Source organism: Drosophila virilis, chromosome 6, assembly GCF_030788295.1.
Source record: "Drosophila virilis strain 15010-1051.87 chromosome 6, Dvir_AGI_RSII-ME, whole genome shotgun sequence".
Lineage (NCBI taxonomy): Eukaryota > Metazoa > Arthropoda > Insecta > Diptera > Drosophilidae > Drosophila > Drosophila virilis.
Genome location: NC_091548.1, coordinates 1,639,443 through 1,664,315, shown reverse-complemented (window position 1 = coordinate 1,664,315; position 24,873 = coordinate 1,639,443). Strand labels below are relative to the sequence as shown.

The following is a 24,873-nucleotide window of genomic DNA, read 5'->3' as shown; positions in this document are numbered from 1 at the left end:
AACACCAAATCAATCAATAAACCAACCAATCAACCAATCAATCAATCAATCAACCAACCAACCAACCAACCAAAACCACCACCACTACCAACACCAAAACAATAAAAAATAACATATCGAATCAACAAATTAAATGCTTTAAATTATGGCTAATTTATCATATATCAACGTAAACGGATTAAAACAACGAATCAAATATTTCATAATTCAGAAGCTAAAAAGGCGGGCAAGCAAAAGAGCAAGAGCCTGACAGGTGAATCACTTACAGTTAAAATACTTCTATCTAGTTAGTTTCAACTTACCGTTTTATCATAAAAAGGGAAACACGTAAGGCGATAGATATTTTACAGTCAACTAGTAAAAGAGTAAGATAATTTTGTACAAAGATATTTTGAAAAATGGGCTTTTAAGTAAAAATGAGTCTAAATAAGTTAAAAAAAAAAACTTACATAAGTAGGTAAATAATGTTTTTTGTAGAGAAATGGAAAAAGATCTTATGTGTAATACTTACATACATAAATACAGCACAATATACATGTGTCAATAAAGTATTTGTCATTGTTAAATGGGGTTTTTCGTAAAGTGCTATAGGAAAGCAGTTTAGTACATAACGAAAATAAAATACCCTTGCAGACTTAAAACATAAATAATATTTACCATATTAAATATGAAAGTATTTAATTCTAGAGATTTGTTTATTATTTAAAATGTTAATAATTGAAAAGCAACTTCTAATATCTTGGTGTGGCTGACAACTCGCCTATATGGTATTTAAATCGAAAGTATTTAATATGAAAGTATTTAATTCTAGAGATTTGTTCATTAATTAAAATGTTAATAATTGATTAGCGACTTCTAATATCTTGGTATGGCTGACGACTTGCCTATATGGTATTTAAATCGATATGATACTATATCGATAAAGCGCGCATAACGTGTTTTTGCCAAATACGTTTGCACAAATAATAATATATTTAAATGAACTAAGTAAAATTCTCATGAATCCTTCTAATTTTCCTACAAAGTGAGTGTGCTTGTGCTTTAATATTTGTTTGATTTAGAATGAGCTTATCCCACGAAACCTCAGTTTTCGCATAATTATTCCATGTTGTAGATTTATCAAGAATAGTATCCCTCTGATGATTTTAAGTACAAATTTAGTATTAACCTGACTTATACATGATTAGGAATTCGTAAAGTTATAATAAGTTTACTTTCACAATGTTGTCTGCAAGGGTATAATAAATAGTTTATACTCAACAAATAATAAGTGTGTGATATTAATAAATATAATACAAATTTGCGGATCATGCAGGTGAGAATGACGGCCGAATACCAATAAAAGAAACATCCCATGTTACGCAGCCACGAAGTGCTAGTGAGGCTGTTAAGTCGGAATCAGACGGAAATCACGTGCAGCAGTCCTCAACGCCAGCCCCTGAAACAGGACACAAAAAGGAAAAGTCGGTGCTGCAGGCAAAACTTACGAAGCTGGCTATACAAATTGGCTACGCTGGTTCCACCATAGCTGTTCTCACCGTTTTTATTCTGATTATCCAATTCTGTATCAAGACGTTCGTGATTGATGAAAAGCCATGGAAGAACACGTATGCTAATAATTTGGTTAAGCATTTGATTATTGGTGTCACAGTATTAGTCGTGGCAGTGCCTGAGGGCCTTCCACTGGCCGTAACGCTATCTTTGGCATATTCTGTGAAGGTAAGTGTATCGTTTTTAACATTTTTTAAATACCCTGACACACATTGAAAATGGGCGTTATCAAAAAATAAAATGAGTACTAAGATGAGTAATCCACTATATTTATATAAATAATAAATTACAAAACGACTTGCATGTTATCATCTAGAGTGTAATAGCTTCCGAATTATTGTATAATCTCTTACTTTCTCTTCATCGATTTCCAGAAAATGATGAAGGATAATAATTTAGTGCGTCATTTGGATGCTTGTGAAACTATGGGTAATGCTACTGCAATTTGCTCTGATAAGACTGGTACGCTTACGACAAATCGTATGACTGTTGTACAATCCTACATTTGCGAGAAATTATGCAAGGTGCTACCAACGCTTACTGACATACCACAGCATGTGGGCAATTTAATCACAATGGGAATATCAGTTAACTCGGCGTATACCTCCAATATAATGGTAATTTTTAAAAATTACTTTTAAACAAAAAAATTAATTTTGTTATTTCTATAAATTTTTTATAATGCTTATAGCCTGGTCCAAAGCCGGGCGACATACCAATTCAAGTGGGCAACAAAACAGAATGCGCTCTTCTGGGATTTGTGCAGGGGCTAGGTGTTAAGTATCAATCAATACGGGATGAAATTCCGGAGGATAGATTCACTCGCGTTTACACCTTTAACTCTGTACGCAAAAGCATGGGAACAGTAATACCTAGACCTAATGGTGGATATCGATTGTACACGAAGGGAGCTTCGGAAATCATAATGAAAAAGTTAGACCTAGACATAGAACACTGTTTTTAGCACTTAAGATTTGCTCATGGCAAAAAAATATTTTCAGATGTGCTTTTATCTATGGTCATGAGGGGACATTAGAAAAGTTTACACGCGACATGCAGGAGCGTCTAATACGTGAAGTAATTGAGCCAATGGCCTGCGATGGCCTGCGCACAATTTCTGTCGCTTATCGCGATTTCGTGCCTGGGAAGGCTGCAATCAATGAAGTGCACATTGACGGCGAACCCAATTGGGATGATGAAGAGAATATAATGTCAAATCTGACCTGCCTGTGCGTTGTTGGCATTGAAGATCCAGTGCGTCCCGAAGTACCTGACGCTATACGCAAGTGCCAACGCGCCGGCATCACTGTTCGCATGGTCACTGGTGACAACATTAACACAGCACGTTCAATTGCCAGCAAATGTGGCATTTTGCGACCGAACGACGACTTCCTTATACTGGAGGGTAAAGAGTTTAATAGGCGTATACGAGACAGCAATGGTGATGTATGTCTTTACCTATGTCGAAATGAGTTGGCCTTATGCTGTTATTATATGTTTTGCTCCACAGATCCAACAGCACCTCCTTGATAAAGTTTGGCCCAAGTTGAGGGTTCTTGCTCGTTCATCTCCCACCGACAAGTACACACTGGTTAAAGGTTTGAACCATTTAACATAATATTTCCATTCATATGCACACCTATTTAATTTTTTTTTTTTTTTTTGTAGGAATGATCGACAGTGCAGTAACTGATAATCGGGAAGTAGTTGCGGTAACAGGCGATGGAACCAATGACGGTCCAGCCCTAAAGAAGGCCGATGTTGGATTCGCAATGGGAATTGCCGGCACTGATGTAGCTAAAGAGGCGTCGGACATCATTCTCACCGATGATAACTTCAGTAGCATTGTCAAGGCTGTTATGTGGGGACGCAATGTTTATGATTCAATAGCAAAGTTCTTGCAGTTTCAGTTAACAGTAAATGTCGTCGCTGTCATTGTTGCATTTATTGGCGCTTGTGCGGTACAGGATTCGCCGCTAAAAGTAAGTTTTCGTTTAAAAATATTCCTTATAAATTATCAAAAAAATTTAGGTCTGTAAAAATATACAACTACCCAATATAAATTTCAATGTAGGCCGTTCAGATGTTATGGGTCAACCTCATTATGGACACACTCGCATCTCTTGCTTTAGCAACGGAAGTGCCGACGCCTGATCTTTTGCTTCGTAAGCCATATGGGCGCACAAAGCCACTTATATCACGCACAATGATGAAGAACATATTGGGACAAGCCCTATATCAGTTGGTCATCATATTTGGGCTGCTGTTTGTTGGTATGTTAAAGCACGCCAGATAGCAACAAATAATAATATACTAAATGGGCATTAACCACATAAAGTAATAAGGAATTGATAAAAAAGTTGTATGTATTATTTAATAGGCGATTTGATACTCGATATCGAATCTGGACGCGGGCAAGATCTTAACGCAGGCCCAACCCAACATTTCACAATAATATTCAACACGTTCGTCATGATGACACTCTTTAACGAAATCAATGCTAGGAAAATACATGGTCAACGTAATGTTATTGAGGGACTCTTCACCAATCCCATATTTTACACCATCTGGATATTCACAATGATTTCTCAGGTCTGTTAATTTTCTTAAGCTACCAAAGCTTTTTATTTATTACATTTTGCTTTAGGTTGTAATTATCCAATACGGAAAGATGGCTTTCTCAACAAAAGCGCTCTCCCTCGACCAATGGTTGTGGTGTGTATTCTTTGGAATCGGAACACTAGTCTGGGGACAATTAATCACTTCCGTGCCTACAAGAAAATTGCCTAAGATATTATCGTGAGTAAATTTGTTGTTAATGTTTTTGCTTACGATCGCCCATCAACGTAATATTACGTAATATTAATATTAAACCCATAACTCTCATCACACGAAACACTGTATTATTCAGCCCCTTCAATTAACAGAAACTCCGATTTTTAATTCACAATTATGTATTTGTTTTTTGCGCAATCAATAGTTAAAATTATCATGTCCTTTATGCCTCCTTCCTAGCGCTCCTGAGTATAACGCTTGATTCCCTTGTATTGGCTTGCAGCTCACACGCACATATCCACACAACAGATACACACAACTGCAGATAATATATATGTATGCATATAATATTCAAAGTATTTTTAGTGTTCATAGATAATTAGGTTGTTGTTTACAATATTTTTATTTTGATTGCAATAAATGTATGTTACGCATGTTATATTTAATAAGAATAAGTATCTTCTGTTCACGTAAGTATTTAAGTATATTAAATATAATAAATTAGGTTTAACTATTAAAATAATAAGATTCTTCGATAATCATCAGCACAGGAATAAAAAGTATTCTTAGAAATATATATGTATAATTCAATACAAATATTGAGTAAGTCTGGGTTAAATTGGTAACGAACAAATAATACGTATAGACAAATTATTTTGGTACTAAGTCCGTCAGACGTCCAAAGACGTTAAATGTTGTACTCATTACTCTTTAGACCATCGTTTAATGAATCCAAGTACACCTTTTGCCTCATTAACAATGGTATCTATATGAAGATTGAAACAGAGTTTAGAATCAAAAATAACGCCTAGATCCTTAACTGTTAGTATACGTTGCAAAGGGATATTGTCGATTGTATAACTAACAAGATAAGGTGTAGTACGATTAAAAGTCATAAACATACACTTTGAACAATTTAGATGCAATTGATTGGCCGAACACCAAAGTTGCATAGCGTTCAAATCGTCTTGTAGACGAGAATGATGTAGGGGGTTAGTGTATGATAGAAAAAGTTTGACATCGTCCGCATACATGAGTACACGGGCATGTGATATAACAGAAGGAAGATCATTTATAAAAAGTGTAAAGAGTAAAGGTCCAAGATGACTACCTTGAGGAACACCAGAAGTAACGTGAACCCTTTTAGAGGTAGTCAACCTCAGTATTACTCTTTGGGTCCTACCTTTTAAATAAGAATTAATCCAAAGTAAAAGGGACAGAGGGAAACCTATTCGGTCAAGTTTAAAAAGTAAAATGTCATGGTGCACAGAGTCAAACGCCTTGCTGAAGTCAGTGTAAATGACATCAGTTTGCATTTTCGAAAGGAAAGCATCATTTACCAAGGAAGTAAACTCAAGCAGATTGGTCGTAGTTGACCGATTCTTTACGAATCCATGTTGAACAGGGGAAACAACTGATTTGCAGAAATGCTGCAAATTCGAAGTGATTATTTTTTCAAATAATTTAGGAATAGCAGACAGTTTTGCAATGCCCCTGTAATTTTGTATATCAGACTTCCCACCTTTCTTGTGAAGAGGAATGATATAAGATTCTTTCCAAAGAGATGGAAAGACAGAAGTTTCAAGGGATAGATTAAAAAGCTTTAGCAATGGATAGAAAAGGGAAGAACTGCACTCCTTGAGTAGACAACTAGGAATATTGTCCGGCCCAGGAGAGTAAGAAGATTTTAGAGAGTTTATAGCTAATAGGAGAGAGGAGTGTGAAATAATGGGGGGAGGTATAGAACTAGCGGAGGAAATAGTATAAGGGTAAGAATTAGTATTAGGACAGACTGAAGAGTAAGTTGATTGGAAAAAATTAGCAAAGAGGTTAGCAGAATCAGTGTCATTGCTAGCTTTATCCATCCCAAGAAAAAAAGAAGATGGCAAAGTTGAAGACTTACGCTTCAAGTTTACAAAATTATAAAACTGTCTCGGATTTCGGGCGAATTGCCTTTTACAACGAATTAGATAATTCTCATAGCATTGAGAATTAAGAAGAAAAAAGTTCGACTTGGCTATGGAATATTTAGCCAAGTCTGTACACGAACCAGACTTTTTAAACTTTTTAAAATATTTGGATTTTACATTTTTTAGATGTGATAATCTGGGAGTAAACCAGGGTGGTTTTGAAAAAGTAGTCGAAGGAATTGACTTAGGAATACACACATCTAAGAGGGAGTTTAGGGTGATATAAAAAGAATTAATGGCTGTATTCATATCAACTGAGTCATATAAGAAAGACCAATCGGTTGAATAAATAAGCTGATTCAGCAAGGAATAATTTCCTTTGCGAAAGCAATAGCGGGGCTTATTGGCTGATGAGCACGAAATGGAAGGATTACAATTTAGCATTGCAATCTCTAAAGTTGGATGATAGACATCCTCAGGAAGAGATAAAGGAGGTGACCTAGACACATTAGAAATAAGGTAGTCGTTAACAAATACAAGGTCAAGTGTTCTATTCATATGATTAGAAATTGAATTGATTTGAAACAACGAAAGATCAAGCATGCAGTCTAAAAAATCGTGCTGTGCTGAGGGCACTAGATAATTTTCAGCAGTGAATAATGACCAAGAGATGTTCGGCAAATTAAAATCACCCAACACCAATAATAGGTCATTATCCCGCACGTGTGAAGAAACTTCTTTAATACAAGTAATATGATTCATATAAACTTGAATATCAGAAGAAGGTGGGACATAAGAGCATGTTACATAGATATTCCGTGTAGGAAAAGACACCTTAACTGAGACAATCTCAGCGTCAGTAGGCGTACTAAAACAGAATAGTTCAGACTGGAGAGTGGCTTTAACGGCAATTAACACCCCACCACCTCGAGTCGGCCGATCATTTCTAAACAAAATAAAGTTATTCGGTAATACCTCAAAATCAGATATGGTTGAGTTTAACCATGTTTCTGAAAATGCTATTATGTCCGAATCGAAGGAAGTGCTGGCAATAAAAAGATTTTTTAGCTTTGAAGTGAGACCTCTGACATTCTGATAATGAATAAAGATTTGGTCAGAAGATGAAGCTAGTTTTTTGGGGCAGAAATGGTACCCTGTATTGAAGGGACTGGAAGGGTGACAGGCTGGTTACGCTTTTTAGGCTTGAACTCATGAACAATCATGTGTGGTGGCCAAAATTTGGGATCACAAATGATTGGGAACATATCATGTGAAACATTTATTTTGAATGATGATATTTCACGAGGGGTGGAGAAATTAAATTTAGTTATTGACACGCTAGCAGAAGATTTGCTAGCAATATAGGCTGCCAATGACTCAGAAGTGGTGTCCGACGAAAGTCGAGACACAAAAACTTGCCTACGAGGGGCAACTACCGTTAAAGTGGGCGCTGATGGGGCTGTAGGTAATACAGGAGTTGGAGGAGCTAACGAGGCACAATGATTGCTTTTAACAATCTGCGCAAGATTGCGCGCAGGTCTACCTTTGCGGCCAGGAGCTGACGGGGCTGAGGCAATTTGATTAATTGGGACGGAATCAGGTACGGGCTCTACTGGGTCTAGTACAGGGCTTGAAGCCGGGGTAATTGGACAGTCGCTTGGAGAAGGCGATAAAGACAACATTGGAGATACCTCCAAGTTGCTAGGAAAAGACAAGAAAGTCGTAGGAGTCTGAACAGACGTAGAGGGCAATTGCAAAAGTTGAGGCTCCAACCGGCGATTGGTTGGAGACTCAAATTTATATTTGCCTAGCAAATCGAAACTCGAGTCAAAATTACTCGAGAGCTGCTTAGCCACATTATTTAATTTTAAGAATTGACTTCTCACAGAATTATACATTCTGGAGAAATCAATTTGCTTGTCGATGCATTCTGGACACGACCAACGCAAGCCACCGCAGCCCTTCTTGGCAATAGCAGCGATCTTGTCGCAATCACGCCCAGTGAGACCTGCACATTTAGCATGCATCATATTCTCACACAGCCAGCAATTAACAAATTGCGGCAGTGCAGAATCGTCAGCCTGCTTGAACGTGCACGGTTTCTTACAGCACGACATAATTATTAAATGCACAAGCAACTTGCGAGAGCGCAGAGCAAAACGAAACGAAAACGGTGCACAAGTAAACACTCAAAAAACAATTATTCGTACACAAACAAATTGTTTGGTGCGAAAAGCAATAGAAAGAAATTTGTGAGAGCGCGATGCACAAGCAGAAAGTATGCAGCGAACACACGCACAAACAAGTGTATGCACAGGGGAGCACAAAGGCAAAAGACTTAAAACAGCCAATAACAACAAACACGGAACTGACGCCGCGTTTTATAAAATGTAATAATTAACAGACACGCTGCACAACAGATGACACTTTGCACAGTTTATAAAAGCTTTTTAAATAAAGCACCGAAAAATGCAAAATTTTGAAATATAAAGCAAGATAAAAGCGCAAAAATATATAAAAATCTTGGAGCACAAGTAAAACACGTCAATCACTCTCAACTGAGAACTCTCATTAGCTATAATAATTACCAACTTCAATATTAATCATGGCTGCAACGCAAACAAAATTGGTGGTGACTCAGCTCACGGTTTTAATTCATATAAATTATAAAAATCTCTAGTTACAAAAAAGAATAAATAAATAAATCTAAGATGAGATTATTTTTTGCTGTAAAAAAAAAGCTGATGAAAAAGAAATTTCCGTTTAAGTTGTATTATCTATGCCGACCCCAAACTCAGCTCACGGTTCTAATTACTATAAATTATAAAAAAGTAAACAGTTACAAAAAGTGAGAAATAAATAAATCTAAGACGAGATTATTTTTAGTTGTAAGAGAAAAGTTGATGAAAAAGAAATTTTCGTTAAAGTAGTATTATTAATGCCGACCCCAAATCTGTGATTATACAAAGTGGATTTATCTAAAAGACTAATGGATATATCCGATAGAGGAACAACTGTGGACGTGGCAACAAGTGTAAAGGTTGTAGACATTTAACCGTGAGAAATAGTGTCTAGTCAATTATAAATAACATAGTTCTGCTTAGAATCATAATCATATATAATTTTATATAATTATTATATGATTTATTTAAAATTTATGATAACATAAAGGGATCATTTTTTTCATTATTTTCTATGAAGCTTAGTAAGCACGCCTTCAAAAAAATCTAATTTTTCTTTGAATTACACACGCCCAAGCTTTACATTTAAAACTGCGACAGTTATATTTTTCCTTTAACTCCACACTGGGAAATGAACTCTTGAATAATTTACACCGTAGCGCAAAAGTTTTACTTAAAATTTTTTAATTTTTGAGGTCTTTATTAAAAAACAATATAAATATAATACCTAATATAAATGTATACTTGATCTGTATATAATGTACGACAAAGTACATGCCAGATTTTTTGTCTCTGGCTCTTAATAAGATCGGACAGAAACACCAAACCTATTTTAAGAACGCATTTATGTCATAGAATCTTAGAGAAAAGCAGTGCGGCAGCAAAAAGTAGAGAACGTAAACAACTACATGCGTGCTTGAGTGTGGATGTGGGATTTTTTATGAATGTGTAGATGAAATGTATGAGACGACATGTTTGGCGCTATGTTGAGGAGATCCCATTGTTGGCCACTCCTCCCGACTACAGCACTATTAGTTGTTATGACGTTTATATGCAAATTGTTGATTTAGAGCTATATGCATTTGCTAGAGAAGTCATCATCCAAGTGAACAATATTTAGCTTTATTCTACGTATATATAAACACATTTATAGAAGCAAACGGTATATGTGTTTTTTTTACGCACAGTTAATAAATACATACATATTATTATTATTTTAAAGGTGGGGCCGTGGACATCCGGAAGAGTATACAGATGCCATGAATTTAGGTGAGGAGCGGTTTGACTCCATTGACTCTGATAAGAAACCAAGAGCTGGACAAATTCTGTGGATACGTGGGCTAACTCGTCTGCAAACTCAAGTAAGTGTCATGATCCCCCTTATATTATATAAAAGTAGAGTACGGAATATATACATATACATGCAAATAGTTTTTGTTTAGTTTTTATCATGAGTTGTCATTTAATTTGATACATTTATCTGCAAATTTGTATTTTTTTCTGAACCTCTACATAAACTACATTAATAATGGGTATATACTTATAGATATTTATATGGTTATGCCCATGTTCGTCATCTATGAAAAAGTTACAAAGAAAATTAAGTATTTCATTTGAGTTTTAATCTACAATATATATGTTAAATAAATGTATATATATACTTGCATATCACATTGTCCATTAGTCCGTGATATGTTAACCATTTTCAACAACTGGTGGCATGCGAACATAGTTTAAATAGTTTGATCAATTTTTCCAACATGTATGAGACCATACTAGAGATGTCAATCTATAGTATCTACGTTAAAAAGCAAAAATGTATTATTACTCATTATCTACGTTCACCAGGAAACACCCTCTTTGATCACAAAAACATAATACCAGTAATATCTATGTCTATATGTTGTATGTTTAATGGTGTAATACATTCTGGGGGACGCTATTATACATTTTTCTGCCAACTCCGTTGATGAAGAAGCTCAATTGTTTAATTGTTGGCCTAGAAGTATCATTTTACTTACTTCAAAAAGTTGATTATCCATTTACCTTTAATAACAATGATGGACTACCCAAGTAATAAGTTATCAAATATTTGCAATTATTATTAAATTGTTAAATATGAGTTCGGTAGTCCATATATAAAAAAAAGACTCTGATAGCAGATTCACAGCACATTAGCGTTCTATTTGTATAATATATACATGTTTTTCTATACAAGAAGTATTGTATCATTATACATCATCAGTTACAACATGAACGTGGCCATTGATACTGACAAAGAAATAAAAAATTGTTGCTATATCGATATTTTGTCATCTCTAGTTTTACGACTGGTGCATTAACGGCTCCATGAGGTTAGTTGTGCGTTCGCATGCACCAATGAAAGAACATACAAATATATTTTTTAATTTGCAAAATTTAATTTAATGTGTAGTTAATTTTTATTTTATTTAAGATGTGTGCAAATTTTGTTCCTTTGGTTTGAGTTGATTTAATTTAACTCATTCTGTTTCCATGTTTTGATAGATTCACTAAATAAACTGCTCTCAGTGCTGACAAGCTGTGACATACATTTTGATCGGCTGCGTAGGCCCCATTTTCCTTAAATATTAGCGGCTTACTTGAGTACGGAACGAAATAAGTTTAGGCGTGTCCCTTTTAGACGGGAATTGATTAAGTATTTTTGGGATGTGAAACTCGTATAATATGTATATGCATATTCTCAGAATATAAAGTGTATACATATGCATATATATATATGTGATCTGTAAGCGACAATTATATCGAAATTTCACTACTAAGTATTTTAAAAAATCAATATAAATACTTAAAATACATATCGCTTACAGTCGATATTAAGACGCAAAAGGCTCTAGTAATAGAAACAAACCATATATTGACTAGTTTTATTCTCTTGTTTTATTCTCTTGTGTCTCTTTCTGTCTCTATCTGTCTCTCTTTCTCACACACTGTCTGTCTTTTGATACTCGTTTTTTATATATCTTCGGTACATATCTGAAGTTGCTCTCTGCTGCACTGTCAACCTTTTTTATTCCAGTCTATCAATCGTATTTGTGTCTAGATTTCTGAATGCTTTTAAAATAAAACTTATATTATATGTTCGTCGAGTTTGTGTTATCTTGGAATGGTGCATATGCACATGACAGTGTTTAACTAGGTGTAACTATCATTTTCCTATACGTTTTGTAACATACATCTACTTCTTTAACTCAGTAAATTAAATTAAATCAAAGCTATGGAAACTCCCGACAAACCATTATTCTTGATTGATAAAGTAAGAATGATGTATGTTATACATAAAAATAAGAAAAGAAAGAAAATGTCAAATCCCTTAATTTATTGTATTATTCAGTATACCTGTTGTCCGTTATTCGCTGTTCAAAACATCGAAATTATAGAAGTTAGCATTGATATATACGAATCCATACAACATACAATGACAAATGACAAAACTTTATATTATGGATTTAAAGTCTCTGTAGTCAGGTCGAGATACCCTCACTGGCACAAACAAAAGAGTCACAGCTTTACCCGCACACGTTCCTAAAGTCGCTTACTGCTCAGCATGGTGAACCATTTTTCTAGAACTCCCACGATTCCTCTTTCTCCTTTACACATCGCGTTTTCCTTTTGAGTTACTTACTTTTTTTTTTTTAGAAAAGTTATGTTTTTATGCCTTCTTATTGTTTTATTGTTTTTCTAAAGCCATAGAACACAATTCACATTTTTTTGTTTTCTTTTCATTTTATTAATTTATATTTTTCTAAGGGTATTTAGTTTTCATAAAATCAATATTTTTCATCTCACACCGCATGTAAATCGTAAACCATTCAAAGCTTTAAATCTGTTATTTCAATGATATAGATTATGCTATTACCTTTCAACTCTCTATATCATATATGTACATACCATACTTATAAGCCTATACAAAAGCATTCCCATAATTTTTACCTTGGTTAGGCATACCTTTCTTCGGGCTTTCGAAGCTTTACATGCTCTTTCAAAGCTATTAAAACCTGGTAATTGATTTGAAAACTTTGTCCTTAATATATTTGTAGTTTTTTTCAACTTCTCGGAAATTTTCTCTTAAGAAAAATAAAATTGGTTTAAGAACCAGTCTATTGGTAAATTTTTAGGTTTATTTGTTAACATGAAAAATCCTCACTTGGCCTTATTTTATTTAAGCTTTTCATAAGCGTTAATTGCAATAATTTTCCGATCGTGAAGTTAATAACATATTAGGGTGCTTATTTAATTTTATAGATTCGCAGAGGTGTATTGTATGTATTCCTTAGTTTACTACAACTTGCAAACATAACAATTATAAATTGACTTAAATAGGCAACTGTTTGAAAAGATTTCTGGCCTCTATTTGTTACAGGACTTAATAGAAGTGAAAGAGTATGATTAAATCAAGAAATGTAGAATCCAAAATGGTTCAAAGTAAAACTACAGATTCCTTACACGCTACTACTTTATAAATATATTATAAAATTATAATGCTCATTTCGTTTTTTCGCTCTCCTTTTAATATGCTTAAAAACAATCCCGAACGATTGATTGAATGAATAAATTGACGTAAAACTCCACGACATAAACAAAATTATATGTTATAAATTACAAATTACAAAAATTAAACCAATTTAAAAATGCAAAACACAATCTATATATAACGCGTAAATCTCAACTCACCTCTAGATTTCAGTACCGGTAAGAAAAGTGTATATTCATTTATTTATTGGCAACTAGACGATGTTTTATCATGTCTCCTGCTTACATTCCGATGTCCACATCCACTCCTATTCTTACCAATCCTGTTTATTTTACACTTTTTTTATTGTTTTTTCTGTGTTAATATTTCCTCTGGGTAGTGCTTTGTATTGTCATTTATATTATCATCTGTATAATATATGTACAATATATTACATACTAATTTCATATTACATTATTGTACAAATATAAAAGATTTAAGCCTTTATAACAAGAGAGACCAGATGTCTACGCAGAATAACAGAATTCCGATACGTTTTTTAACATTTGCCACACAATTGTGATTAGTGACAAGAACCACCCGTTAATTGTCAATATAAGCAATATTATATTTACAAGTCCGATGTTTAACAATATACAACCTTATACCGCTTTATCAAGATGAATTCAAAACTTGCTGATGTTAGAAATCAGACAGAATTAGCAATACCAGCTGAGAAGTCATAAATGCACCTTGAAGGCATTTTTCAATGCGTTACACATTTATTATTACATTTAGTAAAATTAAAAATATATAATTGACCACATTCAAATAATTGAATGTTTCCGTTCTATGCCCAAGTATGTAATATATTTACACTCTATGAAATCTACTTACATATTTTCCTCTTCAATTTAAAAAATATGTTTTGACTGATTGTATGTAGTGCTTTGTGTCATAATTGATCTTAAATGTACAAATGTATACAAATGCACCCTGTTAATTTGATCATCCAAACTTAATTCAACGCAGAAGTATTCCCATTCGATTACAGAACATATGCGGCATGTACCATAAGCGTATGTATGTATGTATGTATACATACTCTATTATAGAACAACAGAAACGTGAATATAAAAAAAATTCGTAATATCCCTGTCCAATCCAGATCCTGTCATTTGGTTAATTCTATAATAACTTCTGTAAAAGATAAGATTTTGTTGGCGTTCCTTTGACCTTGCAAGTTGTACTGTTGAGAAAGATAGAGGGATAGACATAATAATTAATTTCGATAGTCAATTTAAGGCAAACTGAAATAAAGTTTATTGTATTGTAGGACGTTTTGCCGTTTGTCTTTATTAATTAAATTTGTGCTGCCTTTTATAAAGGTAGTCACTGCAACTTAAAATACATGTATATATATGTAATATTCTGTTCACAAATCTCAATATATAAAACTGTTTTTCTTGACTGACTAACTGACTGATTGGTGATCAATGCACAGCCCGAACCGTAAGAGCTGGGAAGCTAGAATTTTCACTTTAGTTAAGACGGGTTATCGAAATTCCACCCGCAAGTATGGCAAAATCGCGAAAAACATTTGTATGAAACTTTTTTGTTTACCATCCAATTGGCCTCAAACTCAATTTCAAAGTTCTTTGTTCACACTTTTCCAAAAATGTATTCCTCCTTGGTGGAAATGGGGGTCAAATATTTGGTGGGAGACGTTTCGCGCTCAAATTCATTTTCAAAGCTCTATATGGAAAATCATTTGAGACGTATTTCACATTTTTCTCAAAATCTAGACTCCTTCGGTGGAAAGTGGATTTTAAAGTAATTGTTTGAGAACTTTAAGCTGTGTCCGAATTGCATAAAACTTATTTTCAAAGCTCTATATAAGAATAAAATGAATACGTGTTTCAGCGATTTGGGAAATACCACTCGAAATAGTGTTAAATCGAGAGTAGTTTGTTTACGATCCGCTCAGTTTCAAAATCATTTTCAAAGCTATTCTAGAACATTGATTTTATAACATAAGTGCCACGGGCAAGGCCGGGCTATACCCGCTAGTATTTATATATATGTGTGTGTGAACAGAATATTACACAGTCGATTTCACTCGAATCTTGTTTTTTTTTATAGAATTTATAATTTTAACTTATTTTCTTAACCCATTTCCATTGCATACATCGATAAATAATATTTCAATTGTTTTGACAACTTTTCTATGTCTTTTGGTAAATATGTACACACAATATTTACAAATCTGCTAACATCATAAAAACCCCGAAGATATTTCTTATATTATTTTTGGCTTAGGGAATAGAAGCACAGACGCTGCGTTACGAGCATAGCTTTGGTGCGTGTGTATGTCTATATATGTGTATGTTGTCTCGAATGAAATTGGAATGTATGTTATGGCTACTCAAAGCTGAGTGCAGGCTAATAGCACTAACCAAACAACATCTGTAATAGGTAATGTGAATATAAAATATATATATATATAAATAATATATATATGAATATGATATATATTAATATATATATGACTATGATATATATAAAATATAAAATGTATATTTGGAATCTTTTGTTAAAAAATTTGGGTCGTCTTTAATGTCCTGTGGCTTTAGAATACTTTGGGACTGCTTTCAGTCGATATTTTCACTTTAGATAAACGACTAAAATCTTTATTGTTTTGAAAATAAAAATTTCCAAGCGGCACTATTCACTAGTCTTAAGTTTTCCACGTTTGCACGGTTAAAATTATTCTGATTTTAGATCACGTTTTTCACATCTCTTTTATTATTAGTTTTACCTTTGTCTTTTAAGTTACCGCTTTAATTATCGAATCTGTCATCTTGGATAAAGCACATATTTTTTATTTTTTTGTTTTATTTTTTATATTTTTCATTTAGTCCTGTCCAAACAAGAGTTCAAACTTTTGCGTAGGCTTTAGCGAAGTCTTAATACTCTTGCAGTCGATTATTAAAATCTATTCCGTATCTTTCACAATAATGTAAGGTATATTAAGATTCCCTCATGTCTGGGTCTGACCCTTTTACTCTCTTTTTTGATTTCTATGTCCGAAGATAAGGAAATCATTATTGTTTCATCATACATGCATACGTTTAAATCTTTGAACTTATTTTACTTGTCTAGTTTTTATTTTTGTTTGCGTTGGTGGCATATATATTTAGCTTTCAACTTGATTTAATTAAAGTAATTATCAGATATTTGTTGTTAATTTTTGTAATTTTTAAGCCGGCGGAACCAATACGAGAGACTGAAGTGTAATTAAAATTGCAATAATAAGCATCAAATACTTATGTAATGATGTAATACACTTATACACATTCATAATCATGCACATACAAATACAGACGTACCGCACGCTATACACCATGTCACAAAAGTATTGAAAAAATTTCCTATAATTCATAAGATACATATATAACTACATACATTATAGCTATTACCGAAATGGTAAAATCAAATATACAAACGGCACTCATAAATACAAGATACAGAAAAAGAGTAGAGCGATTAAAAGAACATAAAGAGGTACATAAGAATAAAAAACGTAGCTAACCATCGAGGCAGTATTCAAATTACACATATATTTATTTAAATTTTATGAAAGTTGAATTTCCAACAAGGAATACCCTTAGCCTTAGATACCCTTAATGTTAGGATAAGTCGTAACAATAGCTTCGATCGCTAAAACTATATATTCATATGAATGTATGTAGGTAATAATATGATAATAAAGTAAGACAATACATACCATTAATGGACACTATGACAAAATTGAATATGACACCATAAAGTCAAGCCATCAACATTTTTCCCAAACTTAATGTGTTTTAATTGTATGGATATTACGGAAATCTTTTTTTATATTTACAATTAAATTTTAAAGCTAAATTAATACATATACATATACATATACATATACATATACATATACATATACATATACATATACATATACATATACATATACATATACATATACATATACATATACATATAGACATACATATACACATACATATACATATACATATACATATGCATATACATATGCAAATACTTATATAATACATATACATATACGATTCTTATCGAGATACCATAAATACCCCGGGTAAAAAAGAATACAATTGTAAAAGTCTAAATACCAAGAGATTATTAGGGTTCAGTGAATTTATTACACATGCATTTAGTTATCATAAATATGCACTCAGCTAGAGACGTAAATACAAACATCTAATTGGAAATTGATAGACAAGGCAACAAGAATAAAAATATTGATGCATAGATTAGCCACATAGCGTCAGTTGTTCGTCGGCCGGTATTGGCTAGTGAATTTTTGTCGATAACTGCCAACATCAACCATACATCGGCACAAACAACAGCGTCAAGATAAAAGAAATAACTACAACTATAACAACAACAAACAGCATCAACAGAACAAGGTCTCCTCCCTTCTTCTACTATCTGCTATGTCTATGAACTACTTATATTCTACAACTACTACTATCTACAACACTTCTAACGAGAATTGAAACGTATGTAATTTAAAATTTTGAACTCTTATAAAAACCCAAATCCACCTTTTCAAAGTAAAATATGAACAGTATGTATATTAGCTTGTTGCGTTTATGCTACGTAAGTGTATTGTTTACTAAATAAATAGATTCAATTAATAAGTGAAAGCGTATTAAACCCAAAATTTTGTTTTGTATATTCCGTTCTTTATTGTTAAAAACATTTCAAATTAGTTTTGAAATACAATTGTTAACACTATTGTTGGAATATAGGATTTATGTAGCACGAGCACAACACTTATACATACATGTTGATTTTGCTATGTATGTAGTAAAGCCCTTAACCTTATCTTGCTGCCTTAGTTATCTCTTTTGAGCATCGTGCGTAATACTTACATCCATTCCGGCTACATAGAGTATAAATTTATTCGCGGCACAACCAATATAAGTTCACCTTTCATACCCAAATTTACATTAAAATCGAAATCAATTCACATTAGGAAAATCCAGCTCGAAAAGTACAATACTGGCAATACGATATGCGATCTTGAAATATATTACCACGTGGATACGCTACCTGTTTAAAAATATAATAAACATAAACTTTAAGGCTCTATCACTACACAGCGATTTAAATCTAATTCTTTCAAACTGAATATGTCGATAAAGTTCAGATTAGCACATCGCCATTGTCATATATACATATATAACTACAATGTACTTTAAACGGAATACCAATTTAATCAATAAGTATTTTATATACGTGCTCAAACATACTAACACATGTAGGATGTAGATAGGTCAAACTCAATAGCAAACTATATAAATCAGCAGCTGAGTGACTCCGTGTGGTTGTGTATATTTGTGTTTGTGATGAATAGGAGAAATTAAATGTTACTAAAACATTTTCCTTTCCTGGTAGGTCATATTATATTGGTGTGTATTAAAATGACGTTTTTAATCAATTATTTTGCTTGAATATTTATTTTTATTGTTATATACTGCTTCTCTTAAAAGCGGAGAATTTAAGCACATGTGTAAGCCAGTCGGCACTTCCAGGTATCGAAATATGTTCCCATGCCCTAATACATTGATTACACTCGCTTAGTAATTTGTATGTATAAATGTGTATACAGAAGATAAATGCTATTATTATCTTTTATTTTTTTTTTGTACCTATTACGTTTAATAAGTATGCACGTATTATTAATTAAAACTTCGACTCTGACTGTGTACTACAAACATACATATGTACAACCATGAACGGGTCATTCAAATTAACTGCTGGACATAATGATTGTTGTCATTATTGTACTAAATCAATAATTTTATATTTCTCCAATCATGAACAATATTATTATCGCTTTTCCGACTCGACGGACAACTTAACTTTTTCACAAAATTAAACTATAACTTCCCACTCTAATAAGTATGTGTGTCATTTAAATACATATACCTTATGTTATGTATGCACGCCTGTTTTTCAGTGGATGTATATATATTGTTAGATTAGTTTTGCATCGGAGACTTCTTCTGTTGCCTTCCTTACTAAAACTATAAATATATTCTATTTAGTCAAATTGCTTTACTGCTTTGCTTTCTTAAAGTCTAAAAATTTCCCCATTCTAGTTATTATGATTTAATGCCTTTAATTCGTTCCAATGGTCCAATGCGATTAAAAACAATAAATAAATAAATAAAAATAACAAAAAGAAAATGTCATCGAAAGTTACGTGCCTTCGAAGGTGTCCGTTTCTTCACGTGGTGTTCCATCCGTTTCTGGATGGAAATCCTTAATTATTTAAGAGATCTCTAAACTAGCATGCTACTTACGAGCAAGCCATGTATTCCAATCCCGCCTACCCGAAGGGACCATTTATTGCACTGTAAGAACTATTTGTTTTCTTATTTTTATTGGTTAATATTTGTATTTGATTTCTTTTGTTATGGCTACTTCTTTTTAATTTGTGGATATGTGCAAGTACTAAAAATACTCAATTATATGCTTACGTACATACATATTTATGCGTTGAGTATACTTGTACATACGTATGTATGTAAATATATACTAAAGGCATATGTATGTGTGCATGTATTGGGCCTGCAAATAGTGAGTGTTATTATGCTAATATTTTTTATGCTTATTTTGTTGGTTATTATTGTTTCCGTTTCTGTTCGTTTGTTGTCTAATTTCGTTTGTTTCAGTTGCGCGTGATTCGTGCATTCCGCTCGACCCTGGAAGACCTAAACGAACGGCGCTCAATGCACAGTTTGCATAGCTTGCGTAGCCCCCGGACGGGCATGCCAACAGGCAGTGGTGTTCATCCGCTCTACAATTTAAATCTGTTGAGCCCCAATTACAGCAGCAAACAGCAGCAGCACCACCAACATCAGCAGCCGCCGCATCAGCAGCAGCAGCAGCAGCATGTTTCTAATGCAACTCTGCCTTCCGATATATCTTACATAGACGAAGATCCACAGCAGCAGCAGCAGCATCGCAATTTGCAAAACGGAGTCAATTCCTCTGCATCCACAGCAAACCTTACACCCCCCTCACAGCAGCATTTATCATCACACTCATCTGTTCGATCTGCTGGCAGTGGCTTCGGTGACGTTGTCCTGCAGCAGTTAAACGAACATCAGTCAAAAAATGGACAGAACGAAACACGAATTTAAGACACTTCCAAAGACAATATAAATACAGTCGACGCTGAGAGCACACTCTATTTTTAGCATTTTACGCTCATTAAGCTGTGAGCGCAAAAGTACCGATTTGATTTTTGTTGTGATTAACTTAGTGTTTATATTATCTTTGCCTTTTCATAATCAAAAATCAAAAGCTATACACATAGATGTGTTATCTACTTATAAAACTAACCAGACGGCTGGCCATGGAATCAATGAAATATATTATACATACACGTTATGTCATATACCATATTGAGATTCACACACAAATGTATATGTATACATATATAAACATACATCCCAACATATGATTATCAACGAACACCCTTGCGCGCGCTTTCCCGGGCATGTTATCCATATATACACGTATACATACATTTATATATACATATATATGAATCGTGTTTTGTCGTATCCCGATAATTGTGTACTCAATAAGATACCTAATTAATTAAATATTAACGCTTAGCAAATGTTATTTAATCGCATGATTTTGTATACTTTTAATCTTTTAATTTTTATATAAATTAATATAATTCTTGTGGAACTCGTATTATTACCTATATGAAAAAAAAAATCCAAACAAAATGTGCATCGTTATTTGCTTGGTGCGTGCGTGTATGCGTATGAATGAGTTAAAGGATCAGACAACTGCAAAAACAAATTATTCTAGGGTGGATATGGTATCCGAAGCTATGGCAAGTACTTACCAACGCAGCTCATAATATACATACTTAATTGAAATCTAAAGTAAGGCAACATGAATCGCCATAGGAGTAATGCTCGGGTACGATGCAAATATCTTTTGAATAATAGAATAAAAATAATTTTAGAAACATTCAACATTAATCAACAATAGCATTAGATGTATGCTGTAACTGTGCTTGTTTTTAAACAACAGATACGCCTTGTGAGAGCAGTTTGCTTAAACTTATGTGTTTAAAATAAATGAAGCGAAACTCAGTTACACTTTGGTAACTTTCAGGTCTAAAGAATTGTATAGGAAAAAATCATATTTCATGTGAAGTGAGGTATCATATTTTAACAGAGATCGGCTTATGTATATATGTATATATTTGGGTACATATATTCATTTTGTCGTAATTCTTTATATGCGATGCACAATTAACAGCAAAGAATCATGTACAATCATCGACACCCACTTCAATTTATTTTCAAAACATTCAAAAAGACGAATACGTACTTACCTAAGAGCTAGGATAATGCAATTTTAAATAATTTCAGTAAACATTTCAGCTCCAACGGTAAGAGCTGTGCGTTGATCACCATCAGTCAGTCACTCAAGAAACACAGTTTTATATATAAAAAATAACATTATAATATTTGTTGATTATTAGGTTTTAAGTCATGTATACTTAAAATATGAATTGTTTTATTTACACATTCAGCATACATATAAGCATAATCTTCAATCAATAAATCATTCGGTGCATCATGTGTATAATTTAGTAATGTAGTTTGAGTATATACTTGTATATTCTTTCGGTCAATATCACATTTTACATTTTATACACAAATTTCTATTAATAACATTCCGAGATTATATCATTATTTACAGTCGTTATCACAAAGGCATGTATATATTCATATAATTTTAATGATAGCTATACGTGACAGACGCTAATATATCAGTTACTGGGCCTTTATTTTCAATCAGAAAACAAACTTACTACATTATAAATCCTTTTTGACACCGTAAAGCTCAATTCTTCACAAAGATGTGAGGAACAATAGTATCAGTGTTATAATGAATAACACAACAATCACGTGTCAGACAATTTTTGTAATATCTTAGTAAATAAGCTTAAATTGGAAATTTCTCCCATTCAAATTTTCATCGGCATTTTTTATCCAAGAGCGGTGGATTTCGAGAAATGGGGGAAACTCGCATCAGAACATTTTAAAAAGACCAATAAAAATTATTTTGAAGACGATCGGTTGGTAAATAAGAAAATATTAATACAACTGATTTTAACTTAATTTACCAGAGTTGAAATGCACCAAAACCTCGTTAGACAAACAGTTATATGTGTATAGAGATTTATGAGAATGCGATCTGCAAAAATGTATATAGGTCTAAGATCTGAGGGACATGAAACGCATTGATATATTTGGGTGTAAAACAATTCAGTACATGCCCATAAAAATGCATAGGTTTATGACGCCCAACACTTTACCATTCATACAAATATACTTACAAGTACATTTACAAATACTCAATATACATAATTACCTATGTACATATTTCACAATGGTGCATTTATTTTGAATTCGAACCCTTATTAATTATATATTTATAAGTTTTTAAGACAGTCAATCCCAGTTCACAAATCCTCTGAACCTCAAAGTTCATATTTATATATATACATATTTGTCTATCTCTATATATATATATATATATATATATATATATATATATATATATATATATATAGATATATATATATATATATGTATATATATTGAACTAACCCAAAAACAAAATTCACTAGAAAATTACAATCACAATGTACAGAAAGTATGCATAATCAAAATTTTTACTTAATTCAAAAATAGGTCTGCGCACAGTATGTCATTCATACTAAAATCATTGTAGTTGGTGCTATACATTATATATTTATATATTATATTTGATATATATATATATATATATATATATATATATATATATATATATATATATATATATATATATATATATATATACTATATTATACTATATTAACTATGCTCTACTATCGTTCTTATTTAATTTTTAATATTCTTAATACGTCCTTTCAAAATACTCACATGCATACATACGCCTCATATGTACCTGCACAATATGTATGCATGGTAGTATATAATATATAATATATATATATAATATATATATATATATATATATATATATATATAAATTAAATCTATTAAATCCATGTAGTTTCTTTTTATCGCAGCCACACTAAACTGACTTCAACCTGTATTTCTCTTCCCACTTATTGTTTCCGTTTTACTTTCTCTCTTCAATATTAAAGGTAATAGGCGGCGAGTTACAAGAACGCTTGATACCGGTTCCCTATAGCAAGAGCAACACTGATCAAGCTGTAAGCCTTTCTTCATTTTATCTAAATTTATGTACACAACGCCAAGACAATCCAGAAATTAAAATTCCGAAATCATCAAAAGATGCGCGCGGTCAAGGACGAGTTTGAAATAAGTCCGATCTTAAGATATATGATACCCTAGAAATGAAATCTGGAAAGGAATATTCTATTGCAGTTTAAATAAGGGTAGAAAATAATTTTATATTCAGTATCATTAAATCATGTTCAAATTTGTGATCCCTAACACTCTGGGAAAACAAATTATTAAATTGAATATGGAGCAGTATTAAAATAATTAATGGGGTCTATACTGTATACAAAAATAAAAATATATATTATTTGTTTTTATAATAGGGGATAAAGGTTTCTTAATGATGTTATTTCCAACTTTCTATATAGTTGACATAAAGTGTAGAAGAGTTTCGGCATGCCGAAAGTTCACATGTAGATTTATAAAGTTGTTGGAGTAGGCTTTCTCAATAATTCCTTTACATATGTAGAGATAAAAATAATTTTCGTAAATATGCTTACTACTTATATATAAATTATGCATTAAATTAAAAAAAAAATTGCAAACTGATCTTATCGCGTAAGACAAAAAACATACGCTTTGCATGCTGCTTTTCAGTTATGATTAACATACATGATATAGCTCGTATTGTTGGCGTAATCTTTAATATATAGGTATAATACAATAATAGCCAATATTAATTTGTAGCTTTAAATTAAATATTACTCTTTGGGCGATGTCATATATTTAACTGAGACGTCAGACATATTAAAAAAATTGCTTGCTTGTTTATATAATTTAATTTTTTCGGTTCGGATTGTAGATTCTTTCTCACTATTTTCAACGAAAACTGCATCCTTCTTTAAACATTTTCGCTTATATTATGCATGCTCTTGAATTTAGCTAAATCGACTCATTCTTCATTCTCTTGCCTTTAATGTCCGTCCGTATTTCAATTTTGTATACAGGGCCTGTTCTTGATTTCGATCCGGTTGAACACAATTCCATTTAGTTCCGAAACGTTCGATTTGAATCTAAATCTAGAACTTACCTTTGCACTTTGTGCACATGCACATGTTTTTTTTGTTCATTTGACTTCAATCGTT

General features: G+C 32.6%; 1 protein-coding gene across 15 annotated transcripts in view; it reads left to right on the top strand.

Moving 5' to 3' along the window:
- PMCA (plasma membrane calcium-transporting ATPase 3) overlaps positions 1-24,873 on the top strand; it is a 31,422-nt gene that overhangs the window by 5,301 nt on the left and 1,248 nt on the right. For 4 of the 15 annotated variants that reach the window (XM_070210632.1, XM_015168568.3, XM_015168580.3 and 1 more), the window contains exons 6-18: positions 212-253; positions 1,316-1,719; positions 1,926-2,168; positions 2,243-2,484; positions 2,553-2,997; positions 3,062-3,149; positions 3,220-3,533; positions 3,626-3,824; positions 3,932-4,143; positions 4,199-4,350; positions 10,140-10,278; positions 13,637-13,648; positions 20,168-21,253. In XM_070210632.1, the coding sequence (XP_070066733.1) occupies positions 212-253; positions 1,316-1,719; positions 1,926-2,168; positions 2,243-2,484; positions 2,553-2,997; positions 3,062-3,149; positions 3,220-3,533; positions 3,626-3,824; positions 3,932-4,143; positions 4,199-4,350; positions 10,140-10,278; positions 13,637-13,648; positions 20,168-20,638 (2,963 nt within the window). In that variant the 3' untranslated portion in view covers positions 20,639-21,253. Of the gene's footprint in view, positions 1-211; positions 254-1,315; positions 1,720-1,925; positions 2,169-2,242; positions 2,485-2,552; positions 2,998-3,061; positions 3,150-3,219; positions 3,534-3,625; positions 3,825-3,931; positions 4,144-4,198; positions 4,351-4,566; positions 4,768-10,139; positions 10,279-13,636; positions 13,649-16,673; positions 16,707-20,167; positions 21,254-23,688; positions 23,758-24,873 lie in introns of those variants that run through there. The other 11 variants (XM_032434263.2, XM_015168571.3, XM_032434264.2 and 8 more) reach the window with 11 other exon arrangements.